The sequence below is a fragment of the Syngnathus floridae genome, chromosome 7 (genome assembly GCF_059516105.1).
Source record: "Syngnathus floridae isolate MCC-2025c chromosome 7, RoL_Sflo_1.0, whole genome shotgun sequence".
NCBI classification, from domain to species: domain Eukaryota; kingdom Metazoa; phylum Chordata; class Actinopteri; order Syngnathiformes; family Syngnathidae; genus Syngnathus; species Syngnathus floridae.
In genome coordinates, this window is record NC_142419.1 from 17368580 (window position 1) to 17391043 (window position 22464).

General features: G+C 47.5%; 1 protein-coding gene across 2 annotated transcripts in view; it reads left to right on the forward strand.

Moving 5' to 3' along the window:
- sipa1l3 (signal-induced proliferation-associated 1 like 3) overlaps nucleotides 1–22464 on the forward strand; it is a 32988-nt gene that overhangs the window by 8273 nt on the left and 2251 nt on the right. The window contains exons 2-22 of one of the 2 annotated variants that reach the window (XM_088381614.1): nucleotides 9595–10261; nucleotides 10362–11310; nucleotides 12741–12871; nucleotides 14181–14369; nucleotides 14448–14622; nucleotides 14711–14814; nucleotides 15919–16076; nucleotides 16149–16731; nucleotides 17197–17295; nucleotides 17381–17556; nucleotides 19210–19467; nucleotides 19577–19762; nucleotides 19937–20061; nucleotides 20248–20384; nucleotides 20454–20884; nucleotides 20962–21192; nucleotides 21403–21565; nucleotides 21665–21839; nucleotides 21913–22062; nucleotides 22124–22265; nucleotides 22341–22422. In XM_088381614.1, the coding sequence (XP_088237740.1) occupies nucleotides 9785–10261; nucleotides 10362–11310; nucleotides 12741–12871; nucleotides 14181–14369; nucleotides 14448–14622; nucleotides 14711–14814; nucleotides 15919–16076; nucleotides 16149–16731; nucleotides 17197–17295; nucleotides 17381–17556; nucleotides 19210–19467; nucleotides 19577–19762; nucleotides 19937–20061; nucleotides 20248–20384; nucleotides 20454–20884; nucleotides 20962–21192; nucleotides 21403–21565; nucleotides 21665–21839; nucleotides 21913–22062; nucleotides 22124–22265; nucleotides 22341–22422 (5121 nt within the window). In that variant the 5' untranslated portion in view covers nucleotides 9595–9784. The remainder of the gene's footprint in view (nucleotides 1–9594; nucleotides 10262–10361; nucleotides 11311–12740; nucleotides 12872–14180; nucleotides 14370–14447; nucleotides 14623–14710; nucleotides 14815–15918; nucleotides 16077–16148; nucleotides 16732–17196; nucleotides 17296–17380; nucleotides 17557–19209; nucleotides 19468–19576; nucleotides 19763–19936; nucleotides 20062–20247; nucleotides 20385–20453; nucleotides 20885–20961; nucleotides 21193–21402; nucleotides 21566–21664; nucleotides 21840–21912; nucleotides 22063–22123; nucleotides 22266–22340; nucleotides 22423–22464) is intronic. The other variant, XM_088381615.1, reaches the window with a different exon arrangement.

Genomic DNA, 22464 nt, shown 5'->3' on the forward strand with positions numbered 1-22464 from the left:
ATTCCGAGCCCCCCCCCCCTTAATAAAACTGGCTCACGCAGCCACGTTCTTTGCATTCTTGATGTGGTCCCCACATGGACTTAAAAAATGTCGACCGCACCATCTTTCCAACAGGCCTTCCTTCAAGTGGAAGTTGTTAAGGGTAATGCGGGTGTCAACTGCAATGCGCCTAGGCGGGATTTAGTGCCTAAACACATGGTGAGTGTGTGTGTGATTTTTTTTTTTTTAAAAGAGGAAATCTGCAAGTAAAACAAGTGATTATCTGCCTAAATTAAAGGACTCTACATTAAGCTTTGGTCTGCCTAAGAGATAGCAGACCGTACTCAGGCATGAAAAACTAACATTTTTTTTTGTGGATGTTGTGATGAAAGTCAAGTTGAAGTCAATTAATCAATGACGTCATGATTCATTTTGATGTCAGTTTGGCTGTGACAACCGTGTTTAGGAGATTGTAATTTGAAAGCATCTCAAAAAGTGTAAACAATTTAAACAAACACCTAAAATGTCTGTATGCAAAAAAAAAAAACATTCAATCCACCCAAAAAAAGATTTTGTGCACGTGCAGCAGAGTTTCTGAAGTGTTCTTGTGTTTAAGTGAAGAAAATGATCCCTCATAAAAAAAAAAAAAATCCCCCTAGAACCTTCTAACGCCCATTTCAAACCGTCTAAACAAGTGCACCTGCTTCTTTTGTTGAAACAATCACAAATTGCACTTTGTTGATTCTGTAAGTGATAACAGAGTTGCACCTAATTATTGCTCCAGGGTTATCGTCATCATTTTGAACCACACGCTAACAGTTAGCCTCGTATCTGTAAATTGGCTCTCCTATTGCTAACGGGGGTTAGCGCCATGTGGTTTGCCACTTCCATTTCCTGCTAATCAGTTTCCTTCTCAAGAACATGTAAGCGAAAGGGCGTGATAAAGACCCCTGGCTTCACTTGTCTCTCAGCGGGTGCAACTGTCGGGATTTGCACCTATTGTGTATCCCTGTGTGAAGCTTCTATTCACTTGTGTGTGTTGGGGCGGGGGTTGCTTGAGCAGCAGCCCTGTCATTGTAGGTTTATGTCTGGACTCCCCCCCCCTCTCCTACCTCCCCCATGACAAAGCATACTCATGGCAGAAATGGGGTCAGCCACTCTTGCTGTCTCGTCCTTCTCTCAGATTTGTCCATATCTCCCCACATTTTTTTTCTGATCTGGTATAAATGATTCACTTCAGTATTATCTCCAATATTTTGGAATATACTAAACGTGTTGACTTTTTGCAACGATGGCATATAATAGTGTTTGTTTATACACACCACATGCCAGGTTTCCTTGTTTACACAAGGAAGGCCGTTGGAAAAAGGGGGGATACAAAACCGTCCCATTTCGAACAATTGTCAGAAACGGCCCGATTGTATGCCGTGTATTGCCAACAACAAAAGAAACTCCACAAGCATTAATCTTTGAACTCCTTCACCAAATTGCCCTGGAATTCAACATTTTTTGACCGATCCTCCAAGTCACATTTCATTTTCGACCTCATACTGACATCTCAGAAAAGTTGAAATCGGCCCTCCCAACCTGTGATTTATGTTCCTGCCATCTTCAGTCTGTCGCTTGTCCTCGAGTAAAATCCCCTTTCTTATCTTTGGACTTTAATGAACCCGCACCTGCTCCTTGTGTTAGCACCTGACCCACCCACCCCACCTAGCACGCCCTCCTACCCCCTCCCATTCAAAACACAACAAAAAGTAGCTCCAGCTCGTTTGAACTAGTTCAGCCGTGTTAGCTGGAGAACCAACTCCAAAGGAACAACAACATACCGTGCAGTTTCTATAAACGTGTGTGTGTGTGTGCACACCTTCAACGTACATGCTTGCTTGTCGTGACACACGCCCAGCAAACAGCTTGCACACACAGAGAGATCTGGAATTCCCTGTGTGTGTTTATTCGGACTTCCTGTCCGTCTGTCTTGGAACCATGTCTCTCGGCACCCGTCGCGCGTGTTGACCAACATGCTCAGTCGAACCATTTGAAATCGGGTCTCGTCCTTTTGTGACGTCTGCAGTGACTCATAACAACAGTGGAACTAGCTCGCCCGGTTTGCTCGTCCGTCGCCCTTCCTGCAACCAAGCAGTATTTCCCGTTTTGCCAGGAGCCCGCTAACAGCACAATGTCTCCATACACTAAGGTCCAAACCGCTTGGTACCATTAGGTGCAAGGCCTTTATTGAATCGTACTGTTAGTCAGTCCATGGATTGTTGCACAAGCTCCAAGTAACCCCACCAGGCGCTCAGTATTTATAATTGTTGACGCATCAGTCCGAGTAGGTGGTTAAAACGAGGACAACGGTGTCACTTGTCATTAATCAACCGAGTCAAACACAACTAATGGCGACTAGCGGTGGTGCCCACGGCACAACTCTGCTCTAGTCTAATTTTTTTTTTCTAATCTCTCGCTCATGACGGCAACATAATTATGTCAGTAAAAAGCACAAGTTGATTAGTCATCGTTATTAAGCCAAATCAATTTCTAGTGTCGGTCAAAATGGTGATTTTTCTGCTTTTGTCAGGATTTAATCTAATGCAAAGTCTTCCAAAAAAAAAAAAAAAAAGTCTAAATTTGACACAGCAAAGAGAAGACTGAGGCTTGAAATTATGAATGAAAACAAAAAATATATTTATATGTTTATTAAACTTTCCAGTGGCTGGACTATTTTATTTCCCACGGCAAGAATGAGGCGATCTCTAGTAGCTAGCTTACCGCATGTCGCAATTGCAAATAATTGCTGACACAGACAATATTTTTCTCGTATAATGGGAAGTGGGCGATGCTTTAGCCATGTCCCAAAAATATCAAGAAAACGAAAACAAATGATGACTTGAACATTTATCAATTTCATGCTCGCTCGCTAGGCTTTGGAAAAAAAAAAAAAGACCAATTTGATAGTTTGGAGTGTCTTGGCTATCGCTCGAGCAGATTCTTAGCCTTAAATTCCCTTTTTTGACTCCTCTTGTTGCCTTGCGCTGATTAAATCATCTGATCCAGAATGAAGGATTGTGCTTTAGGAATTTTTGATTAAGGCTTGGCCCTAGCTCGACCTCCTCCTGATCCGGTCCCTCGAAGTACCGAGATGCTAGTCCGAAGCTTGGACACAAGTCTGAGAGCGGGAGGGGGGGGGGGCTGCTCAAGTGAGAGCTTACATCTGCTAAATCCATTGGATTCTACTCTATATCCAATTTGTTTGGATTGCCCCGGATCAAAATAATACAACGTGATTAATTTTCTTTATTGGTCATTTTTTTTGTCAAGGCTGTAATTTGTGGGTGCACTTGAACCACACTGGCGTTCTATTTATCACTTAGGGTCAACAAACAATTGGGAACATCTGTCACGGGAACCCCCCCCGTAAAGCGCCGCAAATTACAACCTCCGAGCGGACCGTAAAAATAAAGGATGGCCTCAGTCGAGATGATTTCATCTTTCTGGTTTATTATGTATTTCTAGTTACTTGTTAACTTGGCAAGTCGGTATTCAAACGTCACATGAGAATCACGACTTGACCTCAAGGTGCTTCCGAGTGCGCAGAAATGAAGAGCGGCTTTTAGTAGATTTGGTCGTTAGCATCTCGAGAGAGAACCACGTCTTCCTCAGCCTCCCCCCGTTTAACGTCTTCACTCCCCCCCCCGTGGCCTCCGCTTCCTGGGGCCTCGTCATCGGTTAGCCTCATTAGTCTGTCACTGCTCTTACTCGGTTACAGGAAGAACCTTGAAACAACTCGCGGCCCCTCACACGGACATTTCCGTTGTAAAAAAGAAGAAAAAAATTTGGGACCGCCCGAGGTCAAACGCAATTTGTTCTGAGATTTTCTTTTGTAAAAATAAGAATGAATTTTGAAAACGTTCTCTCCACATAGTCATGTGATATGTTTACCTGAGAAATCAACACTGCCGCTCTAATTCCTGTAAATGGAATTATGCTTATCCTGCAAAGATTGCTCTCTGATTACACAAATATAACAGATTACAGCTCACGGCTTTTTTTTTTATTTTTTAAACGGTGCATTATCTCGGAACATTGACGTTTGCTGTCAGGCGTTAATAATTTTTGATGGCTCTGGGGGGAAAAAAAAACGCAAACCAGTTTTTCCAACTTCCGCCGATGATTCCGTACTTGTTGATCCGCCAAACCTGACAGACTGAAAATGACAGATGCGTTTCAAGTCGTGGCAACGCTGTCACGAATGCTCGTCATTTTGACTGGTGAGCAAATTTAACATTATGCCCAATTATGAATGCACAACTCAATGTCAAGGTAGCAGGAAGGTTTTTCTCAATGGCTCCAGTCCAACCCCCCCTTCTCCATCTTCCCCGTTAGCTAGCTAGCTTCCCCTGAGACGTCTGCATGAGAGCTACAACAGCTGTGACGGTGCACCCGTCAATACCGCCGCTACGTGGAAACATATCTAGTCCCACCGCACACCCACGGGGGCCACAAACTGGGGGTGGGTCACAACGCGGCTCCTTTATTGTCTGCCCTCCTGCATGAGTTTGCATTGTCAGCAGTCAGATGTTTATCTTTCTTCTTATGATTAAAGTCTTTTGTTTTGTTCACGCCATCTTAGCTAAGCCGTTGGCTTAAGCTCCTTTTCTAGTGATGCGTTGGGCTTTGTCTTGCAGCATATCGATAAAACTTTAGAAAATAAGATCTTTAATTGGTGGGAGCAGGGAGAGTCTTGCTTCGTGATTAAAATCAGTGTTATTAATGCTCTTGGGCAAGAAGGTTTGTGGAAATGGGAAAAAAAATGGTGTTTTTCAATAAAAGCAACAATTGGACAGAAAGAGGAAGCTGATTGTTTGTCAGCGCTTAGGAATGCTTCTGACATTTCTTTCAAGACAGGATGCGGTTCTGACTTCCACAAACCCGGCGACAGGCATGCAACTCCCTGACAAATTCGAGATGGTAATCACGCCGTGTTTCGTCAGACACCTGACGCCAAGAGACTCGCTTTGATGGCCCGAGAGAGACAGAGGGAGGCGTGTCTCTGTGATATTTAGAAAACAGCAGCGTTTGAAAATAACCACATGTATCTACGAAAGCTCTAATGTCGCCATTTTTAGCCTCTTTGAAAGAAATATAATACACTTAAAAGTTTCTAAACTGAGCGATTAAATGACGACCCCAATAATAGTCATTTTTTTGCCCAAATAATGAATGCCTGTGAGTATTCTTAATTTGCCTGTCTACATGTGTTGCTGCACCATATTTGTTCAAATAGCCAATACATAAATAAAGTATAGTCGATTCACAAAGTCCGTAGAGCGAGCCGGATGGACAGCCTGCTTCGACACTGATTGGATAATTATTAGGGAGGGGCAAAGAGTGAGCTCCAGACATAGCCAGGTCCCTCCATGCTAATCCCCCCCCCCCCTCCGTACTTACTCTGTCAACAGGTCCACGTTGTGCAGATGTAAATCTCAAAGCCGTCTGCCGAGCGTGGCATATGGCTGCCTAATTCACTGTAACATGCCAGACAAGCATCTATAGAAATGCCAGGAATTTGCAAAATTAGATTGTGCTTGCTTGATGAGTACCCCGGCCGGCCGTGAGCTTTTTCCACTTCTTTTAGCTCATTTGGACACGCCTCGGCGGTTCGGCGGCACGTGGCCGCGAGGAGCGCCGACTGACCCGGGCGGCGTGGTCACGACTCGAGTTCCAAAGTGGATTTTGCCGCAGTCTGCTGCATTGCGAGACGGCCACCTTAATGTGCATCACGGTAGTGCGTCTTATTATTTATCACGCTCAGGTTGTGTGCCCCCGTTGCATGCGGCCCGCCGCCCACACCGCACAGCCCCTCCGCACCTACCCGTTTCTATGGTGACCGCTAACGGCATAATGATCGTACAGCGACAAGCAGCCCTCTCTGAGTGGTTTTGGTGAAAGGAGCGGTGTGGATTGTGGGTGATTTCATCAATGCATTCTCCTCTCGTCATCCCCCACGACCACAGTAGCTTTTATTTCAGAAATTTGGAGTTGGTCAAAATTGTTTTGTGACCTCCATTTAGTTTGGCAGACATGGATTCACCTTTTGGATGCTGACCAGTTAAAAACATTTTGAACAATTCACTTCACATTTTAGGTAGGCCTGGGCTGCAGCGATTGAGTATTTTTTAGAATCGATTATTCTGCTGCAATGCGTCATTGAATCGATATTTTTACCCAATCATTGTCTGGTAACGCAAGAAATCACACTAAGTCATCGCCATATTTAGATTCCCATTTGTCTGTTTTTAATTTTTTTCAAATGTGCACAATAACAGCACCATCACCAACAATGACACTTCCACGATGACAACCACACCGTAATTATGACGATGTTAATAATGACACATTCCGACCCTCCCCCGTATTGTTGAACTTGGAATGAGCCAGCCAGACCAGTTCCATTTCTCCCGCGCAGTTATCCTTATTTTGACTGACGTTGCATGTTCTGCCGTAATAATAAAAAAAGCCAGGCAGGATTTTCTCCACTTCTCCCTTTTTTTTTTTAGAAGCGTGACGTCTACTTTGTTGCAAGTCATCTTTGCAAACTGGCTGTTCCCCTCAAATGACACTCGCCTCTCTTTCCACCCTAATTTCATTTTAATGAAGCTCGTCTCCGCGGGGAGCCGAGCCACGTGCGAGCCTTCGTCATCAGCCTCATTTTCCATTTAAAGAGCAGGCTGCGATGACAATGGCGGCAGCGGCGGAGAGAGCAGGAAAAGGCATCTTGAAAGTCTCAGGATTGTGAATGGCGCAGCCCCCTCCCCTTCTCCATTGGGGGTTCCCTCCCCCTTTACACGTGCTACTACAGCATAACAAGCAAACCCCGTGGCTTTATATCGAACCATCATGAGGTTTTTTTTTTTTTTTTTTTTTCTTCCCAAGGCGTAAAATCAATATGCTTTTATCCTTCACACAAGGAACACACTTAAGTGTTGTTGGCCTAATCTCATCGAATTCATAACCGGGCGCCCTCTCCCTCGCTTTCTCCATCCAATTAATCCTCTGAAATATGTATGCAGTAGAGAGATTACTTAGCTCTGACGGTATGGGAGTTTATTTAAATCTTTTTATACAAATGCTTTTTTGACAGTGTTAGAAGTGCTGAAGGTTTTATTTCGATACCACAGCAGTAGCAGCATACCAAGAAAGGCTTCCGCAACGCGATGATTCACGATTAGGTCATCCATCGTTTTCATTGGTATGCTGTGAGGCTTCACCAAGTGTGTCCTTGGTGAAGGGATTGCACGCACTTGGAATATAATTATAGCTGTTTAGGCCTCCATTTTTTTTTTTTTTATGTGAAAGCTGATTATAAACGGTGTTGTTTTTGCTCTTTACGTCACACGACTGAAATAATCCTAAACTTTGGAGCTACTTCTGTATCCTTCTTTTCCCGCACTAATCTGAGTTAAAAATGCCTTTTTGTGTGGCTCAGCTGTTTTTTTGACAACAACACTCACACAATCACTGACCCCCTTAGCTTCCTCTCCCATCAGCTAACTATACTGCCGTTAAGCATGCTGCGCTAGGTTAAGTGAGCCCCAATTGATCCGTATTGATTGGAAGTGTATTTGTCAGACACTGATGGGCCTCCCCCTCGGGATATTATGTCTGGTGATTCCCACTACCCCCGTCTCTCTATTGTGTGTCCTACTTGTCCTCCCCCTTCTGTTCTTTGACCCCACCTCACATGCTGCACAATCCCTCAAACGAGTAGTATGTTTTGTGCAAAAAAAAAAGATTTGTTTTCAAAGTACGTTGCATTACGTTTCGTACGCAAGGTAGTCTGTTTACAGCGTACATGCAATATTAAGACTCAGACTACTTTGAAAATCCTCAAGGGTCTTGACAAAATTGAGACGCTTTAACTTTCACAGCTCGTCAGTACAGCACTAATATTGTTCATTCTATTCACTGTAAACAATAGCGTTAGCTATGTTGTCATTTTAAATAGCGAAAGCGCGATGCTTTCTTTTGTTTGCTTTGACATTCAACTTGCAGCCTTTCCCTACCAGAAGCGAAATTGGCATCAATGTTTGATGCAGAGTCGCCGGGCAGCCTGCCAACGCCGTATTGTCATTTGTCATATAATCTCCTCCTGTCAAATCACCTGTGCCGCCATCTGTTTTTCAAACCAGTTGCCGGAGCTTGCCATTGTCATTTAATCCGCTACAGGTTTAATTTTTTCCATCATTATTATAATTATTTATCTAAGTATCATTATTATTATTAATTTTATTTAAGCAATTCAGCACTGAAAAATAGAGTATATCAATTTTCAACCTCACCAACTGTGACCCCAGACTAAATGATTCATTGATTATTTTATGGACGTGATCACACTGACGTCATATAACAGTGGCGACCTTGTACAGACACACAATAAGGCTAAGCATTTGTGTCTCATCTATTAAAATAAGCAATTAGCCCCCCAAAAAAAGATCTTTAAACAGTTGCTCTCAGATGATTGTGTACAATTTAATTTAATTGACCATGTGACAGTGACTGACAGTCAGCTGCACTCCTCTCCCATGAGCTGTCTGCTTCATCCATCCCATGACAAAGGTCATTGGTAAAGATCAGACCACGCTGGCCCCCATCGCCCCTCCGTCCGTCCGTCTCTCTCTTTCCGAGGCACATAATGAAGCCATTCTGAGGCGCCTGCAGCTGCGTCAGGATAATCTGGGATTGAGCCTGATACTGGATCACAGGACTGCTCTCTGGATGAGCATGAAAGCGTGATCAGAGTGGTGGGGCGCTTTTTTTTTTTTTTTTTTTTTTGCTTTACCATAGGCAACATTTGTCAGTGCACATATGTGTTCATATGAGGAAAGCAGTCATGGGACCAGAAGCGACTGCTGACTCATAAAGTGCATTGTTTATCAAAGAGTGCATCAAAGCTTGTAAAACACAAAAGCTTCAAATGGAGGTCGAGGAAGCATACGATAATCATGGATTTGATGGACTTTGCTGTTAAATAAACAAAACAGTTAAGTAGACCTTTTGTTGATATATTTTTTGGAGCCAGTTGTAAATGTAGCAACGGCTACGTCGAAATGTGAACTCTGCTCTGAGGACACGGGAATCTGGAAGTAGCTAAACCAATCAACAAGAGGACACGCACTTCTCTCGCCTCAGTCTTAACACCTCGAGATTTTCACATACAGATGCTTAGTCACGACGACGTGCCGCGCTACAATTTTGGGATGCTCTCGTTGTGGATTTGTGGTTCTGATATGAGCCGAGCGGTGCGGTGGAGCTGTGGGAGACCGCCGTGCCCGTAGGGGACAGTGTGTGTGTGTGCGTGTGTGTGTGCACAGTGTGAGTGATAATAACGTCCCTTGTCAGCTTCCAGAAGCTTAGTCTCAACGGGAGAAATCCTCCGTCATATCGATGCACCTTAATATGCTGTCTGTCTTTCGCTCGCCGTCGCACAGCTTAACATATTTTTATTTTTTTAAAATAGAATTGATGCTCCGTTTTCCACTCGATTGACTTTTTGTTTGTGTTGTGCTCAGATTAAGTTAAACTTGTGAATGCTCATGATTGTTTTTCTCTTCTCAGATTTTAATTGGACTTCGAACAATCCAAGGAGGAGGTCCATGATGGATCAGTGAAGTGGTTTCTGTAGAAGAACAGGGATGTTTTTGGGTGTGGTGCCCCTTCCTCTCTGTTTTTTGCATCCTTCCTGACATGGGATGCCAGCCCCCTACCCGCCTGGCCTCCATCTTGCCCTGAGCTCCCTGAGGGCACCATGAACAGCTACAGAGACAGGGGGGTGACCTGCACCTCCTCGGACCTTCTGGACGGGGTAGGTGAAGGCGGGGTGCTTCAGCACCCGCCGTATCGCCACACCCCCAATGGCCACCTGGTCCAAACGGACGCGACTCTGCAGCCCCGCGTCTCGGTACCCAAAATGGGGGTCCGCGCTCGGATCGCCGAGTGGCCCCCGCGTCGGGCCCAGTCCAGAGAGTCGCTGCTTGAAAACGGCCAAATGAGCAACCACCACAACGGCGACGACTGCTCGGTGTCGTCGTCGGCGCTGTCTTCGGACGTCGGCTTGGTACGAGGCGGAGTGGCCCGGTTGCCGCGGCGCTGGTCCAAAGATGTTGAGTTTCGAGGCGGAGCGTTCGCGGCCGAGCGAGGTACATCTTTGAACCTCCGCGCCTTCCCCCCGCTGAGGCAACGCTCCAACAGTGAGGTGACACTGAGTGAACAAGATGAGAACGAGGTGAGACAGTTTTTTGATTAGATTTTTTTTTTTTCTTTGCCCCCCTTGGGGGGGGGGAAAAAAAAGAAATGACAGGCACCATACAAAGTTTGATTTCCAGGCGGAGGTCCGTGGCACGGGAGCGATGGTCACCTTGTTCAGAGAGTACGGCAGCACCTCCTCCATCGACGTCCAGGGCATCCCCGAGCAGAGCTTTTTCGACATGCTCACCCAGTTCCACCAGGAGAGGCCCGACCAGCGCAGCTCGAGAGAACTTCTGCGCACGACCGACTCCCAACCGGCCGGCGCTCCCTCGCCCGCTTCCACGCTCAACGGGGACGAGCGAAGGAAGGACGGCGGTGAGCGGGTGAGGAAGAAAAGCGGCGGCACGGAATCGTCGCTGGGGACCTCGTCCTTGTTCAAGAAGCTTCGGAGCGCCAGCAGGGTGGAGCTGGATAGCGGCAAGGGAGAAACGAGCGAAGACGGTGGACGGGGTTCATCTGATGCCCCTTACAAGGCGTGGGTGTGCCCAAAGAGCTTTGTCCATTACGATGCACAGAGTATCCTGTTTGACCTCCACGAGGCAGCAGCTCAACGGGGCTTTGTGACCCAGCGGAGGAACACGGCCACTGGAGCATCTGCCGCCTCCGTGTCTCTTTCCGCGCCCAGGTCCTTGCCTCTGAGCGGTACCGAACCCGTGTACGCCAGCATTGAGGACTTAACTTTGGGACTGGACTCAAGCACAACCACACCTTCCACGGTCTCGGACCGCACGGACGTTCCTCCCGGGGCCAACGGCTCGAGCTCGCTGCTCCTCAGCTGCCCGCACTTCCTTAACGAGATCGGCGGCCACGGGGAACGTAACATAAGCTTCCTCAGCTCGTCGGCCGAGCGAGGAGAAGGACGAGGAGATGGAGCGAGGGGTTGGTTGAGGAGGAGTAACGCCAGCATCTCCGTGGTGGAGATGCCCATTGAACTGCAGGTCACGAGGCTGGAGAGGCTTAAAGAGTACAGCATAGAGCACGTTGACCTCGGGGCTAGGTACTACAGGGACTATTTCCACGGGAAAGGTAAGAAATGCATTTTGAAGGACCGCAATGATAAAATATTCCAAGATCATTTTTAGATGTACTTGTGAAATTTGACAGTGTTCGTGCGGTTTTGTTCTGCCAGTGTTTCCCCAATTGACAGCCGCACCAGCTCATGGTGTGACAGTTAATATCCAGCTGGGCCTGAGAACTCTCAAAGTGAGCCAAGCTGGCAGATCTCCCAGAGTTTTTTATTTTTTCATGATTACATGTCAATCCACCACCACTAGACTGTTGGCTAACTAAGCTTTTAACATCGAAACGCTATTCGTTGATCAGCGTCAGAATTATTGGCTCTCCCAAAAAGCAGACATCGTTTGAAAGATGAATATTTAACTCCATGTGATGTGCCTTGAGATATGAGTGACCTGATTTTTAAAAAAAATATATTTAGTCAATGTTTGCTTTGAAATGCAAGCCAGCATTGTATAGCGGCAGTGAATTCAACTCACGTAAGCAACAGCAGCAGTTGGGTAGATAGTAAACAACTCTTCAGAGCCGAGGCTTCAAGCTGTTTAATTCCTCTTCTCGTTTATTGTCAAACTCGACATAAAACAGATTACACCTTGTAGATTTAAAACAGGCTCAAGTCTGTTTGGTCTCATGCTCACAAATAATCCAAACACCATGAATGAGCATCGGTTGTGAACACAAAAGGCGCAGCAGCACATTTAGACAGATAACGAAAAATGAAATTATATAATCTATTTAGATCAAATTTTGTCATTATTTGCCGATTTCATAAAGTCCTGTATAATAGAGGGCTACTTTAGCATCCCCAAGGCAGACATCATCTGGCAGCATCCTAATTAGCGGCAGATGCTATTGGGGAGCGCATGTGTACGCGTGGTAAGCGAGACACCCCCCGAGGCCGCGCAACCGCATAAAGGTTATCCTTCCCAAAATATGTTCCTCCTCTGACTCAGCTGTCCCGCGCTACGCCTGTGCGCCATCCGTGCGTGCATGTCACGGCGACCCATCCCCAAAACAAATCTGACATCTCACCGCAAGACGCGGATGGCACGGAAGCTAAGCAGATACGACTCGTACGCGATGACTTCACCATCCCTCTTGTCTGTTAGTCAGAGTTGTGCAGGAACACTTGTCAAGTATGATTCCTACCCAAGCGTCTGGAGAATTGCTCGTTGGACTCCCACTCCGCCTGTGGTGTCGGCATTAGCGGGGGGCTTAGCTTCAGAGTAGGAGCGTGCAAGATGCCCTGTGAAATGCGTGGATAACGCCACAGAATGTTAATTGGCGTCCTGTGGCCGCATGTTTATCCTTTTTCTGGCTTTACAAGACGTATTTATTCCCCTCATCGTCGGAGCTTTTTGTTAATTGCATCAGAAAATGTTACATTTCTCCTTGTAATCCTTTTAACACACCACGAAACCTCTCCCGTTCTCCACCAGAACACTCCAACTATTTTGGCACCGACGAAAAGCTGGGCCCGGTGGCCGTGAGCATCCGCCGGGAGAAACTAGACGACACCAAAGACCTGAAAGACCAATACCAGTACCGGCTGATCGTGAGAACCAGCGAGGTACGTGCGTTCGTTCCATCCGGACGATGGCCGTGAATCGGAATACTAACTTTCTTTCCGGTACTTAAAAATAAAAATGATTACAGAGTAAATTTGATATGCGGATCACCCCAATTACTTTTTACCCCCCCAAACCACCTGTCGGACTTTGTCACAGTCAAGGCCCCAAAGGGCGCACTGTCCGTTGTGTTGTCGTTAGCTGGATTACATGGCTGCCTGGCCTCATCACCTTAGCTGCGCCACAACAATGGAGCCGCTATGCCGTCTAAGTACACAGAGCTGCAGCGGTTGGTTGCTAAGCCAGGCCGTTCCCACACACACACACACACGCACACACACACACACACAAAACCCGAGATAGATTGCAGACTTTATTCTTTCTGACTGGAGGCGCAGCTGCTCTGAAACATCCATCCGCTTTTAGTCCCCCCATTAAATTCACGGCGCTGACGCAGCAAGGTGGGCAGACTTCCTCACCCCCCCTCCCCTCCCATCTTCAAACGTTCATACAGTACGTGCATCCCTCTGAGCGAAGTTCCAGAACGCCACAGGAAGCCAACCCGCAGTCGTTTTTTTTTTCTTTTCTTTCAAGAACGTGTTTGCTTTTGCATGCGTCAAGGTGCAGCAAACTCTGCTCGCCGCTGAAATCCATCTCCGTTTTTTGTTTTTTTTTTCATTGGCTTAATGTGTTGAAGCAGGTCAATTTTGCCCGTGGGGGAGCAATCCGCCACTGAGTGGAATAGTAATTCACAATACAAATGGACATTAAGAAACACACACACACACACACACACACTCGCTGTGGTCACGCTGCAAAATGTGTGTGTGACCGAGAGGAAAAATGTTGCTTCTGGCCCGCCGGGTTATGAGCAGTTGTCAGGCCATCCGTCATCCGATGGGACTTGCTTCAAGCTCCCAGGCTACTAATCATCTGTCCTTTTAGCTCCTCGGGCCTTGAGCTGCAGCTGCTCGTAAAAAAAAAAAAAAAATCACGGAGGATCAATATGGCAATCCCCGTCTCATAACATCTTATTATACTATTGCCTTCGCATGTTCACAATCAAGATGGCCGCCACGGTAATCCATCAAAATGAAAGCCAATCGTTGATTGCGCCATTATAGTATGTAAATATAGTGGGGATGGCCGTAAATAATTGATCAGTAAGAATTATATGTCCATTTTGTGGCGTTAAGAGTTGTATTATGCAGGGATTTCATATTTAAACCTTAATGGGGTTTTTTTTAAGTAAAAAAACAAAAAAACAAAACGAACAATGCAAAGTTAAGTGGCGTCATTTCCTGCACACAGCTGGTAACACTGCGAGGATCCATCTTGGAGGACGGGGTGCCGTCAACGGGGAGACACGGCACGGTGCGCGGCCTTCCCCTCAAGGAGGTCCTGGAGCAGGTGGTTCCCGAACTCAGCGTCTCCTGTTTGAGACTTGCGGTGGGCACGCCGAAAGTCACGGAGCAGCTCCTTAAACTGGACGAGCAAGGGGTTAGCACACGCAAATATTCTGCATTTGTTATGCTGGCTTGCTGCGCCCAACATTACCATCTAGTGTGTCTTCACCAGTTAAGTCAGAAGCACAAGGTGGGTGTTCTGCTGTGCCGTGCGGGCCAGAGCACCGAGGAGGAGATGTACAACAACGAGGAGGCGTCGCCCGCTTTCTCTGCCTTCCTGGAGCTGCTGGGCGAGCAGGTGCTCCTCAAAGGTTTCAGCAAATACGCCGCGCAGCTCGACACAAAGAGTGAGTAGACATTCCTCGCAATGGCATTTACTCCTCCACTGGCTTCCAGTCAATAACAAAACGTGGCACTGCTTCCTTGTTACTGCAGCTGACTCAACAGGCACCCACTCCTTGTACACCACCTACCAGGGCTACGAAGTCATGTTCCACATATCCACCATGCTGCCGTACATGCCCAACAACCCACAGCAGGTAAGAAGATCAAATGGACATCAAGTTGTCTTTCCTCATTGTATGATACCCTTTCATTCTTTAACTTTTTTTTCCATCTTGGTCCAATTTTATTTACATCAATTTTTTGCACGTCAGGCTCACTTGTTTTTAAGAAAAGACGACGATCGTCCATCTGGGCTGAACAGCTTTATGGAGAAGTGATTTGTTGCCCTACCAAAAGGGACATCATTATAAGCTGTGCTTTGATGACTTCCTCTATATTTACATATTTGTTTATGGCTAACAAGAATTTCAAGTTTGAAATATGTGAGCTATTAAAGTTAGTCACGGGATGGTGGTAAAAATTTATAAATGCTGTCCACCTAGTAATAATTAACCACAAAGTCATCCATTCACGCAGACATTTTATATACAAGTGTCCAAGTTACTGTTTTAGGGCTGCACTTTGATTTATTCATCCACTCATACTTAAGTTCCCTTCCTTGAATAAAAGGCCCAATACCGCCATCCAGCGGCTTCCTCTGTGCAGTAACATATGCACGTTTTTTTTTTATTCAGACCGCTAGGTGGCGGCATATCACATGTTAAAATCATCAGCAGCGGCAGGAGAGATGTTGCAAATTTTGAAACAGTAGGAGGAAATTAAAAGATAATGATAGATAGACGATCATAGTTTTATATTTTCTCAATATATAAATTACAAAAAAAGATTAGATCATATAAATGAAAATCTATCTGAATGTTATCACTGAAATAAAGATATTCATCCTTCACAATTATATAAAAATATGTAAAAATGGCGACAATGGGAAAAAAAAAAGTGTATCCGTAGCCAAACTGTTACATAATTGCTACTTTTACACTTCCATCAACAGATGAGCAGGGGATTGGAAAGCAGACAAAGTCTGGACGCCGTGCCACACACACACACACACAAAGCGAGACACTAATAGTCTACACACAAAGTGAAAAAACAGATTACATAAAGACTCTGTTATGATGTTGGGACCGACCATCGCCTTGTCAGACTTGTTTCCTCCCACAGAAATGTGTCATGTAAATGGGCTACATTTTTGGTGCCATGTTTTTTTAATTTCCTTTTTATTTTTTTTTCATCCTTAGCTTCTTCGAAAGAGACACATCGGGAACGACATCGTCACCATCATCTTTCAGGAGCCCGGAGCGTTGCCGTTCACCCCTCAGAATATCCGCTCGCACTTCCAGCACGTTTTTGTCATCGTCCGTGTGCACAATCCTTGTTCGGAAAACACCTGCTACAGGTATACCGTTTTTTTTCCTTTTGATAATGTTTGAGGGCATGATATTCAAATCTCCACCTTGTCCTCACTCAGTGTCGCCGTGACAAGAATGAAGGACGTGCCGCCTTTTGGCCCAGCCATCCCAAGCAGCGTCACCTTCCGTGACCCGGACACTTTTCGGAACTTCCTGCTCGCCAAAATCATCAATGCGGAAAATGCGGCGCACAAGTCCGAGAAGTTCCACACCATGGCGACGCGGACGAGGCAGGAATACCTGCGCGACCTGGCGGAGAACTACATCAGCAGCACCCCTTTGGACTCCGCTGGCAAACTCAACAACCTCATCTCCCTGGCGTCCAAGAAACGCGAGCGCTCGAAAGCGCGGGACGCGGCCGAGCTGGGGGCCGCCGGGGCCGTCGCTTGGAGGGTCCTGGCGCAGGACTTTAGCGGCGGCGGTGCTGAGCTCCGCTGCGCCTTGGGCTTTTCCGCCGAATACATCCTCCTGGTGGACTGCTCCACCAAAGAAGTGGTGTTCAACTGCTTCTGCGCCGACGTGATCGGCTGGACGGCCGAGCGCTTGGCTTTGAAGATCTTCTACGGCAGAGGCGACCACATCGCCGTGCGGGTGCTCGAGGGATGCGCGCAAGACATCAGGGAAATGGTGCAGAGGTTGAAGGTGAGGAGTATTCCTGGAGTGGTTCTTCACTTTTGTCAGCCCCACCGAATTGATTATTAAAGCCTTTGATCATATAGGCCAGATTGAAGGTAGTAAGTTAATATAGAATGAATAATTAATTAACACAAATCCAATAATGATATAAAAAGGTTGGATTTAATAACGCTCAGTGCGATCGCGTCGCTCGGGACTCCGATGAGGAGGCCATTTCCATATTATGCTAATCTCCTGTGACATTTGATGAATTAAATGGCCAGAAAAGGAGATTTCCTGGAGTTCTAATCCTACAGAGAAAGAGGAAAATAAACAGGACAAGTTCATCTTTGCAGAAGTAGCAAATGCATGATGATGCTTGGGCTGATCAAGGTCTCTTGACAAAGCGGCAAAATATCAAGTAGGATTAAAACATCCGGCACTCAAATATCCTGTTTTGAAAACACGCTTGCTTGCTTGTCTTGTTTTCAGTCACTGACTGTGGGATGCGAGACGGTGGACATGACGCTGAGGAGAAATGGACTTGGCCAACTGGGCTTCCACGTGCGCTTGGACGGCACCGTGGCCGAGGTACGGCGAGCTTCCGCGTTGGCCTGTCGACAATCGGCACGCGCTGTTTTGATCTAACCCCGGGGTGGTGGCGTGTTTCGTGCAGGTGGAGGAGTACGGCTTTGCCTGGCAGGCGGGCCTGAGGCAGGGCAGCCGCCTGGTGGAGATCTGCAAAGTCGCGGCGGTGACGCTGACTCACGAGCAGATGATCGACCTGCTCAGGACGTCGGTCACGGTCAAAGTGGTTATCATCCCCCCGTACGAAGAAGGCGGCCCGCGGAGGTGCGTAAAGTGCAACACTGGCGTTTTCGTTCCTCAGCCGTCGAGAGTTGAACGAGAGATGGATGCCAAAGCCCATCTTGACACAAAAGCGCGGCTGAGCTGGTGGGCAGGATTTTGTGTGGGAGGGTGCGAAAAGAACTAACGGCTTGTGCGAGCACGTCTGGGTTTGTGGAACACGCTTGAATTTCAGTCGTTGCGGTCGCAGCGTTTAATTACACCATCTTTCAACTCTTTAACACGCACACACACATTTTGTGGCAACGCTACAGCTAGTAATTAAGAGTCTTGCATTTCCTCTCTCTCTCTCTCTCGCTCTCTCGCTTTGGCGCTTTGTGCTAGCCAAGCCGATTGCGTGAGATTAAGGACTCCGATCCACAGGAGGGAGGGGTGAAAAGGCGAGTAAAAATAAATAATGAAAGCGAGTGGAAGCGATTAATTAAAATGCTTTGCGGGGGAAAAAAAAGAGGGAGGGATTGGGAGGCGGCGCCGGCGAGAGGAGCACAACGTGTCGCAACAGCGCCGAGCCAGCCAGCGAAAGGGAGTGGGCGGAATGGAGACAGAGAGAAGAGCGAGAGTTGCCTCCGCTCGGCTTCGGAGAGCGGTGGATACGGCAGAGGAGAAGGTGTGATCGATGGCGATAGCGCTTTTAACCCTGCGCCGCGCATGTTGGGGGAGCGCCAGCCGTGTGGGAAGAGAACGGCCGCCGCGCACGCTTCGGGTACGTACCACTCGGACAAAGCAGCATCGGGGAAATATCACTGTGTAGCTAGCTTGATGTCTTTTTATATTATACCATGCATGGCGTTTTTATTGTATTTTATTTGCAGGATGAGAAGGCTTAATTGAACCCAGCACTTGGTTTAAGCTGAAAGTACAACTGATGTGTATCACTTGTTGTGTTAAATGGAATTTAAACGTGTCATTTTTAGAATAGTTTGGATCATCTCTGCAGAGACTCAATGTAGCTTATGTGGTCAGGACAGAACAAAGATGATGAAAAGCTTGTCCGGTTGACAGTCCATTTATTCTCAACATTCCCTCAGATAAATAATTACATCATTTTCACCCCGCTCACTTTTTGGCGTGAATTAGTTTGGAGGTCGCTCAACTTTGCATGGCTAAGGCAATGTTGTTCTTCAGAATGAAACTGAATCAACAGCGCCTCTGCTGTTTCATATGGGTATTGCACTCCTTTTTTTTTTTTTCCTAATGTGGGTTAGCTTTACAGCTTTTCAGCTTTTTCACAGTCGAGAAGTTTGGCCTTCAAATGTCAGCTCAGCCTTCCATGCGTCGAGTTTACGTACTCGCTGTGCGAGCTTGGCTTTTCTTCAGGGAGCCCTTCCATTTTTCAAAAACTATCTCCTGCTCAGCATATACTGTAGATCAAGGCCAAGTGTGAAGAGCTCTTTGATTTGATTGGACGGCATTTTACGCACACATAGTACTCGACCTCCGTCCCTCAGTAGGCGAGATGGAGTCCTGTTGTGCCAATAATCAGTTTGCTCTCCTCTCATTCTGCTCCTGCCCGTGTCAGGGGAGCTCATTAGTATCCGCCATGATCAGCTGTAAGTTTTCCGATGCGGTGCGGCTCTTTCAAGAAAGGATTTGAGCGGAATGTTTACGAACCGCTCGCTTTGTTTGTGACTCTTTCAGGGGCTGCACGGAGGAATATGAGATGAAGACAATGGAGCAGAAGCCCGAAGCTGAGCCTTTGGCGGCGGGCTACCGAGCCTCCCCTCGCTCGGGTTGGCGCTGGGACAGCCCGCCTGTTCCTCAGGGGCTACTCGGCACCACCAACCCGCAACGATGGGCCCCCATGGGCCCCCCACTAGCGCCTCCGCCACTGCGTTCCTCCCACAAGGCTTTGATGCCCGTTCCCTACAGGGAACCTCAGCACTTCAACTCCAAGAGGTGAGAGAGACAAAAAAAACAACTAAAAATTCATATTTTATTTTATTTTTATTTTTTTTATTGACATTTTTATTTATATTCATATTTGTTTCCTTTTTCGTCTGCTCAGACCGGTCAGCTACCCAGAGAACCACTACAGCATCTCATCACCTGCAGGAGGTGATCGATTACTCCCGTACAGAAACCCCTCAGCCAGCTTCTCGTCGCCCTCCTCGGGCCTGGTGGGCCTCCCCACCATGGGGCCACCCGGAATCTCACCGGGGCCCTTTGTGCGCTACAAACCTTCACCGGATAGGTGAGTGGGTGTCGTCTCTTAGAGATGATGTCATAAGTCAGTCAAACCAACTGTCGTGCACAGCGATGGAAATATCCATGCTACAGGTTTTATGCAATTGAGATGCAAAATAGGAAGCAAATATCCGTCCGTAAATCCGTCATTTCCGAAATGGGTTGGCCAATGTTTGTGCAGATATGGAACAGGACAGCGTGCCCTGCTGCCCTTCGAGCCCCACTTTGGCATGGACATCATGTCCAGCGGAGACTCGTCGTCCGGCTTCACCAGTCAGGAGAGCACCATGGAGCGCTGCAAAACCGGTACGTTGTTCCCCAGCCGGCCTCCATTTTGAACGTCCAACTAATTGTTTACATCAATGGTCCAGTCTGGATCAATTGTGTGATGTAGATGCTCATTATTATCTTATTGCCTCAACATCCAGAATTTTTTTTTGTAGGTTTTTATTTATTTATTTGAATTATGGTGTTTCTCGTTTTTGCATGTAGAACCCATCTGGCATGTTCCAGTGGTAGCGTCCAGGGTGCAGGCTGTTGCTGCCGGTGGAGGAGGAGGAGGGGGCCAGAGCCAGAGGAGACTCAGACCGGACGTCCAAGGGAAAGACTCCCCAAACAGACACTCAAAGGTTGGAGTCACTATTCGAAACGGTCACCGTGTCACCTTCCGTCCTTAACGACTCGTTTGCTTGCCACAGGGTGAGACCCAGTACTCCAGCCCCTCCAGCAGCAACACGCTGTCCAGTAACGCCTCCAGCAGCCACAGCGACGAGCGCTGGTTCGACGGAGGAGCGGCGGGCGACAGAGGAAACGGGGCTTTCCCCAGCGACCCCGCCGAGCCCGATCCGGATCACCTTAACAAGGGCGGCTCCAACGACAGCGGCATCGACGCGCCGGCCTACTACAACAATCACAACAGTCGCCAGGTTTCGGGCGGTCAATCCCATAAGCCTTCGCACGGGTCCAGCCCGTACAACCAGGAGCTGTCCATGAGAAGGAGTGGCGGCGGGGGGGACGCCAAGAAATCGTCAACCGACATTTCGGCCACTGCCCGTCAGAACAAAGGGTATCGCACCCGGACGTTCCCTCCTAAATCCAGTGCTGAAAAAATGGACACTTTCAAACCAAGGTAATAAAACATGTCACTGTGGACGATCATAAACAAATTGATGTATTTTGCGTCATCTTCATGTTTTCGTGTTCCAGAGCCTACACTCCTCAGGGTTACACCACTCCCACGGCGGACAAAGCACGCCCCGTCCGCGCCTCGACCACCACACCCACGTCGGCGCACCTGAGCTCCACCCCTCTTTCTAGCTCCGCCCCCAAAGCCTTTTACGGAAAGAGCAGACCGAGCACTTTGCAGCCCGAAGACGGCAGCCCGTCACCTTCTAACGCAAACACCTCGTCCGGCTCCGACAGCGGCAACAGCAAAATGTACGTTGGTCATCCTCTTACATTACTTTTATACCTTCTGTAGTGTCAAATAAAATAAGTCACTCTGTTGTATTTCAAGTCAAGCAAAAAATTGGCAAAATAACCGCTCTGCTCAAATTTGAGATAAGATGTTGTTGTGGTGCCATCTTGTGGCATCTTTAGGAAGTGCATGTCAATTACAGTCTCCATACGGGTGTCGATGTCTTTTAGTCAGGTGGACGTGAACTCGAAGAATGTGTTTGGACAACCGCGACTGCGAGCGTCTCTGAGAGACTTGCGCTCCCCGCGACGGACGTACAAGAGCACCATCGAGGACGATCTGAAGAAACTGATCATCATGGACAACCCGGGAGAGTCTCCGCAGCGGGATCCGGTAAGGAATAAACTCACATGCGCACAAAAAACAAGCTTTATTATTGTTATACCGAAAGAATGGGATCGATTTCACTGTTGTTGTTGTTCTCTGCTGCAGTCTCCCAGGCGCACACTGCAGCGCACCTTTTCCGACGAGTCTTTGTGCAGCGGTCGCAGGGACGCCAGCTTCGCCAACTCGGAAAACCAGTCGGCCCCCGTGGACATGCTTTTCACGTGCACGCTGCCCGTACGCAAGCACTCTGCCTCCTCCAATCACTCGCAGACCAAGAAGGGTGAGTCGCACTGGCTTATGGCCGACATGCCCGTTTTTTTTTTTTTTTTGCACTCATAAGCGTTTCCCCGCAGTGCCGCTGTCTGCGTCGGAATTGTCCCTTACTGAGGTGAAAGACAAAGTCCCCCCGCTGAGGAGGCTGGATCCCGGTCTCATGCCCCTGCCTGACACGGCCTGCGGACTGGAGTGGTCCAGCCTGGTCAATGCTGCCAAAGTCTATGAAGGTGAACACTTCATCTAACTTCCTGCCACTCGTGGACAACTGCCAACTTTTCGTCCAATCAGGTTTTCTACTTCCAGCACAAAGAGCCGTGTCGCTCTTCTCGCTGACCGAGACGCGTGGAGAAGGCGTGGACATGAGGCCTGCCAGCAGTCCTGTGCAGTTTCCCACTCCTCAGACGCCACGGACCACGCCCACCTTAAGCGGGTACCTTTCTTTTCACACATTCATCTCGCACACGCTTCTCTTGTTGAGCGTTAAAATGCACTCTGACCCCTACAGCGACGAGGCGCCCAACGATTTGTCAGGGCGTCTGTACCATCTGGAGGTGATGTTGAAACAGCTCAACAATGACCTGGAAAAAGTGAGTGAATTGCACTTTCGTATTTTCGTTTATTTCAGGGTT